The sequence below is a fragment of the Coloeus monedula genome (genome assembly GCF_965178545.1).
Source record: "Coloeus monedula genome assembly, chromosome: 2".
Classification (NCBI taxonomy): domain Eukaryota; kingdom Metazoa; phylum Chordata; class Aves; order Passeriformes; family Corvidae; genus Coloeus; species Coloeus monedula.
In genome coordinates, this window is record NC_138782.1 from 97,773,589 (window position 1) to 97,794,017 (window position 20,429).

General features: G+C 35.0%; 1 protein-coding gene across 1 annotated transcript in view; it reads left to right on the forward strand.

Moving 5' to 3' along the window:
* The window catches only part of CSMD1 (CUB and Sushi multiple domains 1), a gene marked incomplete at both ends in the record, with an annotated part of 1,098,128 nt that overhangs the window by 859,081 nt on the left and 218,618 nt on the right, over window positions 1-20,429 (forward strand). Inside the window, 4 exons of the mRNA XM_082276664.1 lie at window positions 979-1,167; window positions 4,837-4,953; window positions 6,363-6,578; window positions 9,696-9,884. Of these exons, the coding sequence (XP_082132790.1) occupies window positions 979-1,167; window positions 4,837-4,953; window positions 6,363-6,578; window positions 9,696-9,884 (711 nt within the window). The remainder of the gene's footprint in view (window positions 1-978; window positions 1,168-4,836; window positions 4,954-6,362; window positions 6,579-9,695; window positions 9,885-20,429) is intronic.

Here is a 20,429-nt window from a genome sequence, read left to right on the forward strand (position 1 = left end):
GGTTAGAGATGCACATTCAGCTGAGAGGACCAGCACCTTCTTAGACCTTTAGAGGGCTAAGAAACTAGGAAATGCCTGTGAAGAAGGCAGTTGTGGTGGAATAAACTTGGCTTGATCCCAGGTGTCCAAATTTAAAAACACCTTCCCCCTCCATTCTTCTCTGGATGAACTTCACTTTCAATTTTATCTACCACCTACTTCTGAGAGGTGCAGGGGGACAGGGCATGAGGGTCAGTTTATCACACAATATCTTTGCTGCTTCTTACTCCTTAGTTGAAGGACCCCTCAGACTCTTCCGCTCCTCCTGCATTGGGTTCCTCCCCCAGGAGGCAGTCCTCCATGAATATTTAATCTCTCCTATAAGACATAATTACCAGAGACTCTTTCTGTCAGATAAGAGTTATACAATTGTGAAAGCTATATTATTTGTCTTGCCTTATTTTCATGCATAGGATAATACCTTTAAGAATTCAGTAGCTTGTGAGCTCTTCAATTGCATTTTTTTGACATTGCTTTTTCTTGTATCAAATAATCATAACTATGCAGAGGAAAATTGCATAGTTAAATTCTGCAGTATCAGAAGCTGAACAGATGAAATTATCAAATATAATTTATATACTAGCAAAATTTATATTCATACTTAGTACTGCAGTATCTTCCTGTGGTTTCAGATGTCCAGTACTTTTATTGGTTTGGTGTTTTTAATTGATTGACAAAATATACCTTAAAGCTCCAGTCTTTTTCTATTTCATTTGGACTTCTCTATTCTATAAAACTTAAAATTGGAAAACTGTTTTTCAAGTCAGTAACAACATCTAGAGAAAGGCTTTTATATCCCATATTAGTTCTCAGGCAGTATCTTTTGGAGGCTCTTTCTTTCTCCTGTCTTCCTTGTTTTGTGTTTTGTTTGGTTTTTTTTTTCCTGTTTACTACCTGAAAAAAATGGTGAAAAGCCAAAATTAAATCTGTGTGTTTCAGGTGTCACTCTGGAATCAGATTCCTGCCTTGACCCAGGAATTCCTGTGAATGGCCATCGCCATGGTAACAACTTTAATATCCGCTCCACAGTAACCTTCAGCTGTGATCCAGGGTATACACTGAGTGATGAAGAACCTCTCATATGTGAAAGAAACCATCAGTGGAATCATGCATTACCCAGTTGTGATGGTAAGTGTCAGGCTCTTCAGATGTCAGCTTTGAAGTCCACAAAAGTTAATCTACTATTTTTCAGAATTAATTAAGCTTGTCATTGCTACTACCTCCCTTCAATTGCAGCAAGATCCACACTTTAAAAAATAATTTTACTGTTATTAAAAGCCATGCTTTACATCTCTGTATCAGCTTTCAGTAAGTACTGAAAAAAAACCAGGCTTATATTCACAAATAAAAAAATTCATATTCTCACAGGGTGCCAGAGTTCAACTGTGAATAAAAATGGTGCCATACAACTAATACTTTCAAAACAAAGCCAATAAACTTAACTTATATTTTAAACTCTAAATACTGCATACCAAAATGATTGCTCAAAATACAGTGTAATCAATACTAAAAGATAGATCACGATCAGCCTATGTAATTAATGTTCTTACCATATTTTTGTTTTGAAATTTTGATTGGTTTATTAATTGTTTTGGTGGATATGAAGTGTGAAACTGTCTAGAGCTTTCATGAAACATTTTTTAAAATGTTGAATTCCTGTCCTGGTTTAACCACACCCAGCAACAAAGCCCCACACACCTGCTTGCTCACTCCCACAAGCAAGATCAGGGAGAGAATCAGAAGGCTAAAAGTGAGAACACTCCTGGGTTGAGATAAAGACCGTTTAATAAGAAAAGCAAAAGCTGTGCACACAAGCAAAGCAAACCAAGGAATTAATTCACTGCTTCCCAAGGACAGCAGGTGTTCAGCCGTCTCCAGGAGAGCAGGGCCCTATCACATGTAATGGTCACTTAGGAAGACAAACATCATCAGTCTGAACTTCTCCCTTTTCCCTTTTGCTCCCCACTTTATGTACTGAGCGTGATGCCATATGGTGCAGGGTTTTCCTTGGGTTAGCTGCAGTCACCGGTCCCAGCTGTGTCTCCTCCTAATCTCCCACTCACCCCCAACTTCCTCACCAGCATGGTAGCACAAAAAGCAGAAAAGGCCTTGGCTCTGTGCAAGCCCTGCTCACCAATAACAAAAACATCTCTATATTATCGACCCTGTGTTCCTCACAAATCCAAAACACAGCCCCATACTGAGAAGAAAAATAACTCTACCCTAGCCAAAACCAGCACAACTCGCAAATATTTCTGTGTTCTTTTTTTTTAATTGGATTTTTTGGCTAAGTTCTGTTTCTGTGAACCCCTGAATCAACTAAATTTCTTCATGGAATCTTGTATAGGTGCTACAAAATCCCTCTTATAGAAACCACAGAAAAACAGCAGAAAGGCTCATGCTTGAGCAAATTACTTACATTAGTGAATTTGTAACTTGCTTGTCAGGTCCAAGGTTTTCATTTATTACAGTGAAATGTCAGAGGACAAACTTAGATTCAGCAAAATATTTTAGTTTCTCATTCTGTTTCAATCTGTTTTGTTAAATCTGAGTACTACTCTTCTTCATCTTCTAACTCTCTCTACAGCCTTCTTGCCCCTGCTCAAAACATATCAACCACCAAAGGTTAATTATAGAAGTTAGCTAATCTAATATTCAAACTCACTCACCTTATAATCACTGCAACTCATTCCTTCTTTACCAGTACAGATAAAAAGCATTTTTAGAGTTTTTCATTGTTTTCATGGGTTTCTTTCCTTGTTTGCTTTGCCACAGTGAATTGAAGAATGCGAAGGGACCTTAACTTTGAATAGTATTTGCTTCTTTTTCTACTTACTTTGTAATAAAATGTGTGGATGTATTTTTGAGTTAAAATATCAATATTTTACTCTTTTGTTTGCATATGAATGTTGAACTTCAGGAAGATCTAGTTAATTTTCACTCATTGAAAGAGAGTTTTTATTTCCCAGGTCCTTCACTCACTTTCAGTGTGAGTGTATGAGAAAATGTCAAGCCTTTCTGGAGTATGTTCTTTAGGCAAGCAACACACAGGGGTTCAACATACATTCAGTCTCTTCCTCACAGATTAAACTCCATTGTATTAAATAGTCTAAAAATAGAACTTACACTCTATTAGGTAATCATTCTGTTAGTGTATTTGCCTTTTGAGGCTCAACAAGTTGTGACCCAAATTTTCAGAATGTAACAGATTTAACTGAAGTGGAAATGAGCATTTTGCAGTCATCTGTAGAGTATTGTTGGTCTCAAAATTTTACCTTCAGAAATTAATTTAGCAGAATAAATGCCTAAGGAAGAAGCATATTGCTTTGTTTCATGCCAACAAGGAAGAAATCTGTGTACAAAGACAAGGTGGTTAAAGTTCCCTCTAAGTAATGTGTCATTGTCAAAATATGGTACTGCCAAAGTGGAACATGAAAATAATTTTCAAGTGAGACCTAAATTCAAACACATTAATTACATATTTTTAATTTTGTTTAAAATATGTAAATGATTTTGAAATATGTAATCTCTGCTTTAAGTAATGTTGCACAGTCTTCCTTCTGTGATGTTTACAGAATAAGAAGGATTTTTGAATGAATGTACTATTGTTCATTTATGGCACTATAAATCTGATGTCTGTAATGCTTTTATTTATTATTAAGCAATGTTATCAACCATATATTTACTGTTGGTTTAGTCAAACGTGTTTTAATTCATACTTCTGTGCAGAAATAAATGTATTCAGGTAAAACCAGGCTGGAAGCATTTCCTTTCCTTGTACTTACTGATAAATATATAAATTACATAAATCCAAAAAACATTAAAAACTTTAACAAAACCCTTAGTCTAATAAGAAATGAAAAAAAGGAACTTAAGCTATAAACCAAGTATATGTGTATATATACACACACATCTACATAAAGGTACTGTAAGTTTATTGAATATTTTGTCATGTATATTTTCCATCTAGTTTACTGCAAAGTGTATCACTCTATGTGAGGAAGAAGACTAAAAGCATCTTAATGTTTTGTTGTTTTACTGTTAAAATATTTAGTATATTAAAGTTTAAAAAAACAACATAAAAAGTGGACAGCAAGAGATGAGTGAAAAGCACAGTCATGCTGTATTTATAAGATTCAGCGTGCAAATCTTAAACTTTAATTAATTTGCTATGCAAATTTGAACAGCCTAGTTTAACAAATTCTAGTTTGCATAAAATGTTTTCTAGCATAGTTCTCATGTCTTTCAAATTATTCAATTCCAAATAAATTACTTATGATGGGACAGTCTAAATCTTTGAAAAAGAGGAAATGACACTTTTTTCCCCTGAGCATCGCAGTAGTCATTAAACTTTTACTTATTTGAAAAAATATGCTTTTTACTTAAGAATTTTTGTTGGTTAAAAATGCAGTTGAAGGTATGCCTTTCAAAATATTTAGTGAAAGAAAAGTAGCAACAAAATATTGTTTTAGTTACTTCACAAAAAAAACCACCTTATTTCTTACATACTACTGCAATAGGAATTAATACTTGCAATAAAAAATTTTACTTATTTTTGTATTCTGCTAACTAACAGGAGAGTCTGTAGATGAAAAAGAAACTTTTCAAGGACTAATTTAGGTGAAAACAAATTGTTGTCAAACATGAATGTTGTGGCTTTGGATTAATTAGCTTCTTATTCTAATCCTTGACTGTATTTTTAATTTTAATTGTAGTTAAAAAATGAACTTTCTCTCTCTCTCAAAGCCTTTTACAAGATAGGCTTTCTGTATGACTTTTTTTTTTTTTTTTCTCAAGCTTTGTGTGGTGGATATATTCATGGGAAGAGTGGAACTGTTCTTTCTCCAGGTTTTCCTGATTTTTACCCAAACTCTTTAAACTGCACTTGGACTATTGAAGTGTCTCATGGCAAGGGTAAGTATCTAATCTGTTTTGCATATATATATAATGTCTGTATGTAAAAAAAAAAATCAGACACACATAGCTAAAAAATGTCCTTTATGAGTTAAACCAGCACTTTCTGCCATTCCTTTGGGGAAGAAGTTTAATTTCCCAAAATAAGTATCTTCAAATGTGGTATTAGCAGTTTGTGTTTATTTTTCAAAAGAAGCATTCTTTTTAAAAGTTGCCAGAGGCAATGTATTTTAGTCTCAGAAAAATGGAAAAGTGTATAAGAGGTAAAATATGGGAAAATAATAGCTACTTGTTAAATAGCACTAAATTTCTTTCAGTCAAAGATGTCAGGACCTTGTTGATGGCTCTTCACCAATTTTTAAGCATAAAGAAACAGATTTGATCTGTGTATTGGTAGCCTTAGATTTCAGACTTAAGCCATTAGAGCAAAAACATATATATATCTTTATGTTACATATACATATACGTAGAGTAACATGTGAATGCATAGTTGGTCTTGTCAGCTTATCCATTGGGGGAATGTGTAAAATAACCTAAGCAAAAAAGCCCAGAGAGTACTAATAATGTGTTACATACTATTAAATCAAAAATCAAAACATAATAAAAATTTACTGAGAAGTATATTGGAAGTTTCTGTTTAAAATCTTCTTAAAGACTGGATTTTTTGTTTAAAACTCATAAGGCATTTTAAATGTAAAATATATAAGAAACCATTCTAAGAAGAATGTTGTTCCCCACAGTAAATTTATAAATTTGTTGTATTTATTGTATTTAAATGTATTGTATTTGAAGACTGAATTGTAAGTCAAAATTTAATTCATTACTGGACTGGAAGCTGGTAAATGAAAAAACAGTCATGATGTCAGTAAAGGATCAGTCCCAGAAAATATTAATCTATATTTATGCAAGACTGTACATAAAACTTTGTCCTTGTATATGGGCACTTCCCTGAAGTTTAAAAAAAAGCCAGAATTGTGTTGGAAGAAAGGCAAAAATAAACACAAATACAAAATCTCAGCCAACTATTAAAGTATGTCTCCTAGTTAACAATGAAATCAAGGTAGATAATATAAGTAAAAGAGACATACAGGAACTTGAATAACATCTAAATAATACAAATCTGGATTTTCAGGCTGCTGTATACAAATAGCACTGGATGCCATTGATTCTGTTATGGGAAATATTGATTTAAAGTGAGCTAAACCAGTATCCACATTGCACATATTACTCAGCTGAGCTCAAGTGCTTTCTGCAAACTTTATTTTCAGAATTTCAGGTTTTGATTCTAACTTTTTCTCAAAATGTTCCCATATAACATAAGAACTGCTTTCTGTGTCACCTACATATGAAGGAATAGAAAAACTTCCTATTAAATGCTTTTCTTTCTTCCCTTTTTAATTCTTTTAAAGGTGTACAGCTGGTTTTTCATACCTTTCACCTTGAGAGCTCTCATGACTATTTGCTCATCACTGAAGATGGGAGCTTCACAGAACCAGTAGCCAGATTGACTGGCTCAGTCTTACCCCCTACAATTAAAGCCGGCCTCTTTGGAAATTTTACTGCACAGCTTCGATTTATATCTGATTTTTCAATTTCTTATGAAGGTTTCAACATAACATTTTCAGGTAATGAATTCCATTCTGCTAAATATCCTGAAGAAAGTTCCAGATGATATTTCACTTGTAGATAACAGAAACATTTTGAAACACCAGTAAAAAAAAAAAAATTAATGGAAATTGTATAGTCTCTATCATAGAAAACCGGTTAAGGTTTATAAAGGTGGCCAAGAGAATTGAGAAGAATGTTGGTGATTTGAGTGTTTTAAGAAGTTTTCCATGTCCTCACAGAAACATCAAAATTGTTGAAAAAGAGGTTTGGAGGAAAATTAGGGGGAAAAAATTACAAAGATAGAAGGTACTGCTTCAGAAGAAAGGAACTAACTGGTACTGTTTTACTAAACCAACTATAGAAACTTTTAAAAAGCACTGATATGCTAACTCAGATTCACAAAGGAGTCTAAATTTAAGACTGATTTTGAAATAGAAAACGTGTATATAAAGATAAATTAAAACACTTATTAGCTATTGATGTATTTCTATAAATTATCTCTTTAAGATACTTGAAACATTTAAGTTACTGCTTCTTATTTACAGTCTTCTAAAACTAGATGACATCTAAGATACATTTCTCAATAATTTTCTTTGCCTATCTCCATTACTAGGAAGTAGAATTACAGATTTGCATATTGTAGCAGGGCATCTCACTCCCCAGCAAGAGATCATCTGTTGCTGTTAATTGGTCAAATAGCTCAAACAGGACGAGCTGTCTTGTAGCAAGTCATTTTGGCAACATGGCCAAAATGGCCAATGGTCTGGCATCTCCCACCTGCCAATAAACATCTTCCTGTTGAAGTGAGATGTGGAAGACAAGCTGCATTTCTCACTCACAGACACCTCACTTACAAACTAGAAAAGCCACACCAAACTTTCACAAAGCAGAAATCCTCTGTACATGATCCTGGAAATGTGTGGAGTTTCTCCCATGAGTAGGGACACCTGCTTTATAGTAACTTCCCAGGGGCTAAGTGAAGAAATCTGTGTACATTAATGTCATTTCGGTGGTGAGTTGCAATACTATTTCTTTTGCTAGCTTTACTTATAGGTACCTTGAAATAGTGCATTGTTTTATGTTAGCCTGTAATCTACTAGTAGTTCTTTAGTTTTATACTGTGTAGTAATTCTGATTAGGATCTTTGGTCTGTTATCTCTGTTTAATAAATAATTAATTTTTATAAATAGATCTGATTCGCCATCATTAGAACTTGTGGACCAGAATAAGTCCTTACATTTAAGATGTTGACAAGTTCTGTTGCCAAGACTAAGGCAGGGCTTGTCTGAAGCTTCCACTTGTGCCATGACACATATAAATGAATCAAGTGGAAGTTGAAATGCACATGCACATGGATATTCTATGAAAGGAGTACATAAGGAACTCACATCCAACTCTCCCACATAATTTTTCAAGAACTGAAAGTCAATAAGTTTTATTGAGATTTGGAAATGCTTACAGATGACCATGCTATTTATGAGTAATGCATCTCATTTAGCTTGCTTATTTTAAAAAGGAAAAAAACTACCTCACTGAGTAGCGCAATACTGATGGATTTACTCCTATGAAATGCTAAAATACATTCATTCTGGATACTTTGGACTCACCAAATCAGAGGTCAGCAGTTTTGCAAGTTTAAAATGTAAATAAAAATACTAAATTATATCTCTGATAATTTGTTTATCACTAAGTCAAAAGGGTAGAGCACTAAGCAAGTTGTAGAAAAACACACAAAATATTGTGGATGCAGGGGGGAGAACTGTGCAGTAACAAAAGATATGGATTACAGAACTTTTGGAACGCAATTGAAGGTTTATGTCCTATCTACTACTGCTACAACATACAGAGCCAGCATATGTCGTCATTTATATTAAATACACATTTTGAGAAATATTATGAGGTACATTAACTTCATGAAACAAATAGGTGATTCTGTTTCTGTATTTTCGCACAATCAGAATATATTTCTTCTTAGTAAGAAGTGTTTAGTGAGATGGCCTTAACCTGTTTTGAATGTCATTTAACATAGAAATTTGTCATGAAAATTGCCATGTACCTAAAAGTGTACTACGGTGTATCTCCATGTTTAGCTTAGCCTCTGTAGTACTGAGCAGAGGTAGTAGATCATATGTTTTCTAAACTTAAAACCTTTGCCAGCAGAAACTGGTGTGGTTTATAGATTGCCATTAATATTCAGAACTTTCCTACAAGACAGTTACTAAAGCAAAGGATTTATTTATTTATTTTATTCCACATATCAGCTGTTTAAGTAGATTTGACCCTACTTTCCTCTGACCTCCAAGGTAAATGTTCTTGAAAATGTGTTTTCTTATCTGTTACTAGAAGTGATCTCTTTGGTCTTTTGGATCATATTCTGAAGAATATAAAATCAAACTTTTTCCATTAGATGTTAAGTTGATCTCTTTCAACATCTTTTCTTGAAGTAGTTGCTAGTGGATTGTCACGGGTTGGGTCCTTTATCTAAGGAAAAAATTGTATGAGAAAACATGACAAACAAAAGGTGATACTTCCAGAGCATACTCTTTGGAGATGGGGAAATGGATGGTTCAGATATTTTCTGAGTTTGATTTGCTTCCTATGTAACAGCCCTGATTTTTTACCCATTAGTTTATTCTGACTCGTCCTGAATTATTCCTGATGTGTAGTTATAAAAGCACACTTTTTGAAAATTTGTTCATATGTCTTTCATTCACCAAACCTTTTGTTTGATTTTTTAATTAGATTTTCTTCATTACATAATGATTTATTTTAACTACAAGTCTCACTTCTAAAGCTGTTTGGGAGTTCAGATGAAAAGAAACAGGAATTATATACAAAGGAAGTAATTAAACAAAATTATAGTAAACCACTTACAGTACAAGCTGATTACAGCTCTTGAAATTAAGAAAATAGATGTAGTTTGGGTGGGACATTAGATATATAATTACTGTATATATAGGCATAATAGACTTATAGAAACAGTACTTTTTTGGGTTTTAGTAGAGAACACAACTCTGAAATACATGTTTTCCAGATGTTCCATGCTCATACAATGCAGGCAATTTGATAAGTTTGGTTTTTTCCATGTGGACAACTTGTCCAGATAATACTATATTATGTTTTATTGTCTGCAGAATATGATCTGGAGCCATGTGATGACCCTGGTGTTCCTGCCTTCAGTAGGCGAATTGGTTTTCATTTTGGTGTTGGAGATTCCTTGATCTTTTCTTGTTTTCCTGGATATCGCCTGGAAGGTGCTAACAAACTCACCTGCCTGGGAGGTGGTCGGCGTGTATGGAGTGCACCTCTGCCAAGGTGTGTGGGTAGGTGGTCACATGCTTTCATTTCATTCATCAAGTCGTTAATAGCACATGGCATGTGTCAGAATACTGGGCAGGGTACAAAGTGCTTGGGTTGAAACAGTTGATCCCCAAGCTGTAAAAACTTTAAAGTCAGTGCAAGATTAAGTAATGCATGTCTCTTTTATTTAGAGAACAAAAAATATGGAGGAATAATTAGAATCGTGCTAGCAAATAAGATCAAAATGTCATGTGAGGTAAAATGTAGAAGTAATTATTAAACTTTATGTTTGGCACAGTTAAGGTATAAATTTCATACTTTGTCTTCTGGGGTAGAGAAACAATGTTTAGAGCTTTTAGGTGAAAATAACCTACTTTAGAGCCCTGCAGCTGGTTTTAAGGGTCTTTTTTTCATATTGTGTTGTTATTCTTGTAATTCTAAACTTTTGGGATTTTTTAGTGTTTATAAACTGCATCACAGCATTTTTAAACTTTATTTTTTAAAATTAGTGTGCTGTTGTTAAACGTCAGTAACTATGAACTCAAACTGAATGAACAGTTCTTTTCCTGGAGAAGTTCTAGGACCGTATTTTATGAAATTTGTGCAGTTGCTGTATTTGTGAGATGGTTTTAACTCCACCATGCCAAGTGGATCTCATCAGCTGCTACTGACTTAATGATTCTGAAAAGTCAAATACTTCCATACACCTCTAAATGGATTTCCTTAAGAGGGTTCTTGTTTTAAATAAAATATTATTTCATAAAGGGAGTAACTCAGCTTCAGCTTCTTTCTTTTATTTGTTTTGAAAAGATGGATCTCTATATCTAAAAAAGTCATCTGCATTGTATATGCATGTAAGATACATAGAAAAACATAAAGTATCTCAAATTTTGTTTTAAAATGGTTTTATTTGTACCATAATGAAAGGATGTTACAGATGGGAGAGAAACCAACATGATATGGAGTTTGCCGTTTATTTAGAAATTCTAGATTTAAGTCTTAGTCTATTTTCAGCCCTGGCATATTTTCTTGGTTTGGGTTGTTTGTTCATATATTTGTTTTGTTTGGGGTTTCTCTCTTTCTAGAGGGCTTCTTGGTGTTCCACTCAAACATATTTAGTTTATTTTAAATATCATAAAATTTTAGTCATCTCTGCGCTGAAGAAAAGAGACATTCTATGTGATGGTCATGTATGTTTTTGTAAATTGTGTTAACTTTTAGAAAGTCTTTCCTACAGTATCTACAGTAATAAGAGATTTATACCCGATATCTTGAAAATGCTCACTTAGTTATCCTGATACTGTGAATGACACATTGAAAAGTTGCAAAGATTACTACCAAAGTATCAATAATTAGCTTAATGAAGTATTGGCCATTGAATTAGCTGTGAATTTAAACCACTTACGGTGCCAGACACAGATATGCCTGTATGTTCTCCCAAGCATAATTTAGTGATACACATCTAATCTTATGTATATGTGATATGTCTATCATTCATGTTGAAATGGAATTTATTTACAGAGAGCTTAGCATTTCCTTTTTGTTCTTATGTTCAGTTTTGAATAAATTTGTCAACTGGCCCTGAGACACTTCTGTCACTAAATCCATGTATGAGACCCCACTTTCTAACTGATTAGTAAAACTTTTTATAAAACATACAAAGATAAGTGGCACTTCTCTAAAATAAGATAATCTAAATAACTCTTTTAACTCAACCTATGTCTTCATTTCATCTCTTTTAGTGTAGCAAACTAAAAAAATTTCTATAATGCAACTAAGACAAATGCAAGGAAAGAAACTTTGCTAGGCAGCTGACTGAAACTGAGGGGGAAAGACATGCTCAGTGCCATGCACAGCTGCTTTCATAAGTGATTATTTTCTTAACACTTAAGAGGGTTTACAGAGATCCCTTTTCTTGTTTCCATGGCACCTAAGACATTAGGGGTGAAGATATCCTCTTACTCTGAAAAGGAGTTCACACAAAGACTTCTTTCTCAGAAGAGTGAAAAGCAACTGCTTGTCCTGAAATCTGCTGGATTTAGAATGTACATTCAGAATTAAATCTAGTCTCAATTCAGTGGCACAAGTTCATAGGAACATTACTGTGTTCAGTAGCCTCTTGATTATTACTCCCTAATTGTGATTTCTACAGTGACCAAACTCTCATACATGATATATGCACATCAACAAGGATTTTTCAGTCCTTCTATGACACATCGTAATACATTCTTTCATGCTTCTTTTAATCAGATTCAGGATGAAAGCCCTTCAAATTTAATTGCATTTAGTTTTTAAGCTAAACATTCACACAAGCGCATACTGATTTGTATCACAGAAGTTGTATTCAGTTTCATCTGCTGTTGAAAAAACCAACAAACCAATAGGGTTTCCTAAGGTCTTGCCCTTCTCCATCCCAGTAAAAAATTTCAAGTCCTTCCTCTAGGATTATCTCAAACATGATGTGCAATTTTCCTGGTCAGAGAACTATTTGTGACTTTCCACCATTTCTTCTTCTTTGAAGTCATTTTCCAGGTAAGGGAAAAGCAGAGCTTGGGTGGTCTTGTTAGCCTAACATCATAATGCTGCTATTAATTTAAGACTCTTGAGTCCTGTATGAACAACATTATCATAATTTTCAGTGGCTTTCTCTCCATGCTATGACATTCTACTCTCTTTTTTACACAAGAGTTCCCACATAGGTTCCCATCTTTCCGGACGCAGTAACTGCATTTGGGAGAACTATCACACTATTTTTGCTGAACTGGTGACTCACTCCAGCACCTATGCTGCAGTTAGGCTTTTTTTGCAGTTTTCCACAGTATAAAGGACACAGACAGTAATTTGAATGAAAAAAATCTGTCTATCTGTATATAGATGTTCTTTGAGATATGTCGTCTCAATGTACACTCACAGTGTTCTTTTTTACCCCTCTCCTCAAAATTTACTGTAACTGAGAGGAATGAGGGGAGGGGAACTCTGCTAATTTTCTCTTTTGTGTGATGCACAGAATTAATTAATGAGCACATGTCTATAGATAATGTCAAGAGAAAAATATATTTCTAGTAATACTGACACATGGCTACCTGGAAGATAAGCATGCATATCTTGAAAAGAAATGTCACTAGCCCATATCTTTTGATTTGAGAGTATTGATGTAAATATCTGGGGTTTTACTGTTCTGAAATAACTTGTGGCCTGTAAGGATGTTAACCTTATCATCTGGTATGCTTCTGTAATTGGTTTGTTTGACTATGTGTGATGGTTTAATTTTTCAGATCTACTTCTGGATAATTTACTTTTCATTTAAAATTATTGGGTTTGTATTGTGTGTGTGGGTGAAAAACAAGCTACAAGTTTCTCCTGATTATCTTTTGTCTAGTTGAGATTTGCAAACAGAAAACAGCTTTTGTCCCTTTCATTTGTTTATTATTGTGTTATTATTTGTTATTTTGTTGTTATTATGGATTTAATTATTACTCCAGTGTTTTCCAGAAAAAAAAATCAAAACCATACATTTTATTAGTAATTACAGTTTTGATGGGTTGCTGACACTACTTCTACATATATAATTTATTCCCATTATGCTGTTTGCTTTTCATAGTTGCAAATGTATAAAGGTATATACATTTACACTTATTTCATGACTGTGAAGACAAAACTGGCTGAGTGTGGAAACATAGTCTTACCACTTTTTCCTGCCAGCAATAACTCTTTTTATCTCTACCTATAATTGCGCAGTTCTATTATAGTTTCATTCACAGTTGACTACTTTTTCCTGAGGACAAAACCCAGCTTTTAGTGAGTTAGTCCCCCTAGAGTACAGATCCAAGAGTAAAGCTTAGGAGCAGTCACGCACCTCTGCGTATCCGCAAAGTTGTGTGCATCTCAGAAGCTTGGTGAATAGTGGAGTCCAAAAATGAGGTGGAACAACTTAGTCTATTGAAGTCCCTGATTCTGAAGCTAATGCCCACCTAAAGGAGACTGTCACAATCAGGTTTTTGATGTTATCTTATTGTCATCAATAACCTTTTAAACAGGATCCACAGGCTCTTTCCAGGAAATTGTTACTAAGGCAGATTTTCTAAATCTCATCTAACAAACCAAGACTATGCTTTTAAACATACTTTACTTACTTTAGAGTTTGCTTTAAGTCAAACTATTCAGGAGCTTTCTAGCGCTCTATGTTGGAGTTGTGTTACTGTTAGAAAATTAATTGAAAGGCTCATAGGTTGAGGCATTCCTAAAAAAAACCAAACAAACTGGTGAACCAGGAGACCATGAAAGCAAAATGAAAAAAAGTTTATTAGAGGTCATAAGAAATTACAAGAAACTTCCATTTGCAAGGGTAGGAGAGACTTCTCTGTCCTCTAGGAAGGATATAAAGGAGTTGTTTCAACTTATACACAATTGTTTTGAGTCTGAGGAAGGAAAGGAAAGGAAAGGAAAGGAAAGGAAAGGAAAGGAAAGGAAAGGAAAGGAAAGGAAAGGAAAGGAAAGGAAAGGAAAGGAAAGGAAAGGAAAGGAAAGGAAAGGAAAGGAAAGGAAAGGAAAGGAAAGGAAAGGAAAGGAAAGGAAAGGAAAGGAAAGGAAAGGAAAGGAAAGGAAAGGAAAGGAAAGGAAAGGAAAGGAAAGGAAAGGAAAGGAAAGGAAAGGAAATGGGAGGGAAGGGAAGGGAATGGGAGGGAAGGGAAGGGAATGGGAGGGAAGGGAAGGGAATGGGAGGGAAGGGAAGGGAATGGAAGGGAAGGGAAGGAAATGGGAGGGGAGGGGAGGGGAGGGGAGGGGAGGGGAGGGGAGGGCAAGGGAGGGGAGGGGAAGGGAGGGGAGGGGAGGAGAGGGATACACATTCTTGGAGAAATAACACGAAATAGCACCTACTGTGTTCTAACAAGATCTATACAATTAAGAGGTTGCTTTCATATTAAAACACATTAAATCACTTGTTACATAGCTTAAACTAGCACGTAGTAAACAAAATTTGTTCTGTAAATATCAGCTGCTTACAAAGATCCAATTTAGATTCTTCACTTCCCAAATCTGCTAAACTATGGAAGTCTGCCAAAACACAACATTCAAAAGACAAGGTCCTTCAACACATCTACTTTATAAAGGAAAAAAATCCAAATGGATTCTGTGTCTTCTCAGACTTGGTGAGGAGTAGGGTATGTGCAAAAGCAGAAATGTTTAACAAAACAAGATACCTATGAGTACAAACATCTCCAGAGATAGGTGGCCAAGAAGTAGGGGCTGAGGCAGAGAAGGGAGTTTAGACTGCAATGTCAAATGCATGCATCTGTTTGCACTTAAATCATCTCCTTATTACTTTTTGAAATGTGACTTTATAATTTGCAGCAATCCCCTAAAAAGGTGAGGAATGAGCCTTTTAGTTTTGGTACTCCTTTATATGGTGCACTGTGATAAAACTGATGGAATTCTGAAAGACAGGAGACATTTAATTCTTTTCTTCCCACTTGACAAAGATTGACTGATTACTGAAGGCAAGGAGTGAAAACCCTAGTGGAGATCCCTTTACAGTGAGTTGCAAAGTACTGAGCTCAGATGTAGGAGCCTTGTCTTTTCAAAAGACTTTAATTCCATCAGGAGGGTACAATCTCCATTTGACTCATCTTGGGTGGTCATTCCTTTTGAATCTGTCATTAACCTGCAGAAAGTTAATGTCTTTCTTCCCATTAGCCCTCTCTGAGGGTTGGCTTGGCTTTCTCCCAGGAAAAACCTTTCAAAAGGCCGAGGTTCCACCAGAAAACCTTTCAGCAGGTCTGATGTACCCAGGTCATACCGACGGAAAAAAGATTATCATTATAATTTCGTAACAAGCAGGCAGTCACCATTTGACTTGCTCGTGGTAGTTACACCCTTCAGTAACCCACTGAGAGTCAATGTCCTTCTCCTCACAACCCTCTCTGAGAGTCAACTTGTCTTTCTCCCACATAATACCTTGCAGCAGGTCCAGGTCACACCAGAAAACCCTAAACAGCTTTAGACCACACTGATCAGTCCACCACATCCAAGGGATCCTGTCTGATGTAACAATTATGTAATGCTCTGGTCTAGACAGTGGGTTTAGGGGAAGGTAGTTTGATTCACTCTGGGTGGCGTGTGAGAGAAACAACAAGAATTCTCAGGATTAGAGTGAAATGACACTGAATTACCAGAATGTATAAATTTATTATACATATATATATTTATATATGTGTGTGTGGCATGTTTATTTTAGAACAATTTAGTTACAATGGAAAGAAAGTATGTGGCCTTTTCTTTATAATCTATGGAAATGTAAAAACATATTTTAAGAAAATATATAAGGAAAAGAAAAAAGAGAAAGAAAGGATAAAAGTAGATGGTGGAGAGGAGAGATATTACAGCACGAGGATCTAGCAATGAAACTGTTGTAATTTAGATGTCCGTTGCTCGAAGTGATGGTTGTGGTCTTGATCTGTTGAGGGTGGGGAAAGTCCTTACATAAAGTTCCATGGCTCTTTGATAGTTTATTACATTTATAACACTTTCTGAGACATAACCATGTTTCTCAGCATAGTGTAAGTAGTTATGCCTTATCAGAAGGGATGAATACCTTCAGGCCTATGTGGGAACGTCCGGATAACTTCCCTGGGAATTAAGTTTTGCATCTGAGCCAGTTGCCTGTTCCTTTATCTGGCTCAAAGCTCAGCTTTTTGCTAAGCAAAGGTCAGTGTGTAGTGGTCATCCTCTGGTGATGGGTACTCACCCCCTCTGCAGCTGGGCTGTTCTTACGCATATCAGAGGTTTCACCACCACACATCCAAAACCTCTCCTCCTCTCCTTCACTTGGGGGGATGCAAACCTGGCCTCAGCAAAGCACCCAGCTGCTCTTGCAAATGGACAATTGTTTGAGTTATTAACCCTTAACATTCCATTCTCTCATAAGAGGGAATAAACATTTGAATTCATTCTCAAACTCTCTTTTATGTGATTGTCTTAATGATTATATTATTTGATTTGTAAGCTGCTTCTCTCTGCTTGTCTGCACTTTCCCTGCTCACTATCTCTTTAAGAAACTGTATAATTTTACCTATGTATGACATATAATGAAAATGTTATTTCTGCACTATACAGTCTATACTATATTCAGTTCACACCAGCCTTTCATGGTAAGGATTGAACAGAGTTCAAACATAACATATCAAGGAATAAACTTAGTTTTGAATGCTGGGGCTTTTGTATTTGGTTTGGGTTTTAACCTGTATTATTTCCTGTCCCACATGAGTTATTTCAACTGTATGGAATATTCCTAAATCAAGCTGTAAAAAACTTAAATTGTAAAGCTGAAAAGAAAGCACTCCTATATATATTCATTCCATATTTGAGTGGTGTTGCTCCTATATTAAATTTTATATGGCAATTGATTTTTAATAGTACATTAATACAGTATTTGAGTAAAATCTTCACCAAGGTATTGCTCACTAGTATTCAAATTAATATCAAATTAATTTATCGTATTTAGTTGTTATATTAAATACTACTTGACTAATTGGTAGTGTGTTACAATAAATTGCTGACACCATTTAATAAGCTGTTTCTTTTTAATAGTTTAGTTAGTATTCATTGCAAAGTCATCAATTGTAATTAATATACTCTGTCATGTTGTAGCACTGAGTTAATTTCCAGTGAGATTGAAACATAAGTGGGAGCACTGTTAGCCTGAATAGCATTGGAGATTCTGTGAGACCCTTGAGATCTGGCATTCATTTTTTTCTTTGAAGTCTCTGTAGCATAAAACTTGGATTTGAGTTCACCTTTAAGAAGTCAAAATCACTGTTCATTTATAGCTGGTGTTTAGGCAGAGAGAGCTCTCATTTAAGAACTGTTCATGAGCAAGAAATCTTATATAACATCAGTAGTTGTGTCTCTGAATATTCAGACAGAAATAAGGATGTTCATGCATTCCAGATCCACTGTATTTCGGTATTCTTTATTTAAAAGCTGTCACATTTAAATTGTTAAGTCTACTAAGATAAGTATGTTGTTAAGGCTGTTTTCTATACATTGTTTTATACAATGTATTTAATAAAGTTATTTGATAAGTTTTTGATAATTTCTGTTTCTTTATCTTACAACATTGTATTTTTATAAATACAATCAAAAGGTTGTGTTATTTAACCCCTTCTTTTAATTTCAGGTTTTTGACTTAATACTGAAGATTTGTTTGAGTTAGTGTTTAGGTTAGTGTTAGGTTTGAGTTGTCTCTATCTGAAAACTGAAACTTTAATATTCGGGAATCACTACAGATTTCAGTTGGTACGCAATGGCCACTTTGATTTTATTTTCTGAGTGAGAAGGAGTGATTTTTATGAGACCTTAATCACTTTCATCTGAGGCCTGGTGTGAAATATTAGTCACCTATAGTTAGAAGGAATAAAGATTGCCTCAAGTCGCCCTTTTGCCTTCTTTCTATGGTTTAAGGTTATGTCTGATAAGAGTTGTTTCTTTCTAAGACAAATAATGTAGGGATGTTATGTCCAAAGCTTATTATCAGATGATACTAGAAAGAGTAAATAAAAATCTCAAAAGAATATAAATACGAAAAAATGTCCTTACCTTGGTTTGTGCCAATAATCCCCTGAGGCCAATTAACATCAGAGGATTTGTTTTGAGAATGTGAGTAGTGCCTTATGTCAGTGGCATATGGATTGAGAACTAATTAAGCAAACCACAGAAAATGTTTTGCCTCCTGTTTAGGCCTTCCTTTCCTGCCTCATTATTCTGTGCATTCAAATGGTACAAAAAATACAGAATAAGAGGTTTGTTTTCACCAAAGCATTTTAGTAGGGTTTTCAGTGAGGCATTCTAACCTCACCGCCATCATATGGGTGTTACTTAAAGAATATTAAGAGAGGCTGGCATGAACATGCTTTAGTAGTGCAGTCCACAGCTGATGACCTAACTTTACTTGAAATCCATGTTAGAGAAGCAAACAAAGAGTAGAAAAGAGAGAGAGAAAAAAACCAGGGAATGCCACTCCTCAGGCACCAACTGGTAAGAGGAAGGAAAGAATCCTCAGACAAAAAATTCTCCCTGGTAAAGGTAGTGGTGACAATAATGATGATAATAGTAATGAGAAAAAAAGCCAACAGCTTCTTGCTTTCTCCCTGGTACAGTTATATTTTTCATGCAGACCTTCTCAAGATCCTCATTAGTAGTTTATGATGCTGTTTACACCAAATGGAACAAGTGCGAGTGCTGCAGACTAAATAGTATTTAACGTGATATATTTGTGCATGTATTTTATTGTGTAATACTTATTGTGCATTAGAATAACTATAAACTGCTTGTTATCTACAATATTCTATTCCAGTATGAAGTTACAGACTAAATACTTCCAGATCCAGAGTGATGTGATCTTAGTGTAGAGTTACAGGCTAAAACTACAGAGCAAAAGAGTGAGAAGTAGGATGAGAACAGTGTGATTTAAAAATCAATGGCAATCACTTTTTAGGAGAAACCCAGCATAACACTGTTTCTGAATTCAGTAGTGCCAGGTGAGAACAATTCCACTTGTGAAGCCAGAGTGAAGGTAATGCTGCAGCCACCTGGCAGTGTGTAGATGAAAGGTTGCAGGTGCACCCTCAGGTGGAGGGCAGGCTGCAGAATTGGAGATAAAGGACTGCTGACAATACAGACTCAGACACCATGCAGACAGTTGCTGTGGAAGCTCCACATGAATCTCAGTTTGATGCAGCATTCCTGTTAACTGGAAGCTTCCTGTATTAGAGTTTGTACATGAATCCATGCTTGAATCCAGTCATGTATTGTGTCGTCCCTGCAGAAGTCGTATGCTCAGCTTTAGAGATCCCTCATTGACTGTGGGGGAACCCTAAGTCTTTGCTATTATGAGAAGACAGAGCAAATGATGCTTCATCTGTGATCCCCTTTGCTCTTGTATTAATGTTGCATAGCCATCCTACTGGATAACAATATTGTCCAACAAAACATAAAGAATATCTGAGCTCAGTTTCTTCTCATACTTTATGAACTACTGCCCAATTTTATAAATACAACAAGGGTATTCTGCACTCAGTAGAGTGCTTTGCAGCAGAGAAGCCTTTAAACTGACAACATACTACTTTTATTTGATCTCTGCTTTGGAGATCTGCTTAAAATCCTGTCAAACCTTTTAGCGAGATGTATGGAAGAAAAAATAATAAAGTAAACTTTTCCATTAAACAAAGTTATTGTTACATTTTACATGAACTGTATTTCAAAGCAATTCAAAAATCCCTGAATTTTGTTTGTTTTATAGAGTTTGTATTCGTATTCAGTAAGTGTTTGTTGATATTCAAAAGATCTACCCTCTGCAGTTTCCTTTTATCCAATTTCAAGTGAGACAATGAAAGAAAGAAAAAAGGTACTTATTTAGATAGAATTTAAGTGACTTTATTAAGCAAAAGAAAAAAGAATGGGGTCAAATATCTGTTCCAGACAGATTACTCTCACTGAAACAGAATAAAAGAACAGTTTGATAAAGCAGCTTTTTTCAGTCTGCTGCAGTTCTTACCAAGGTTATAACAGAC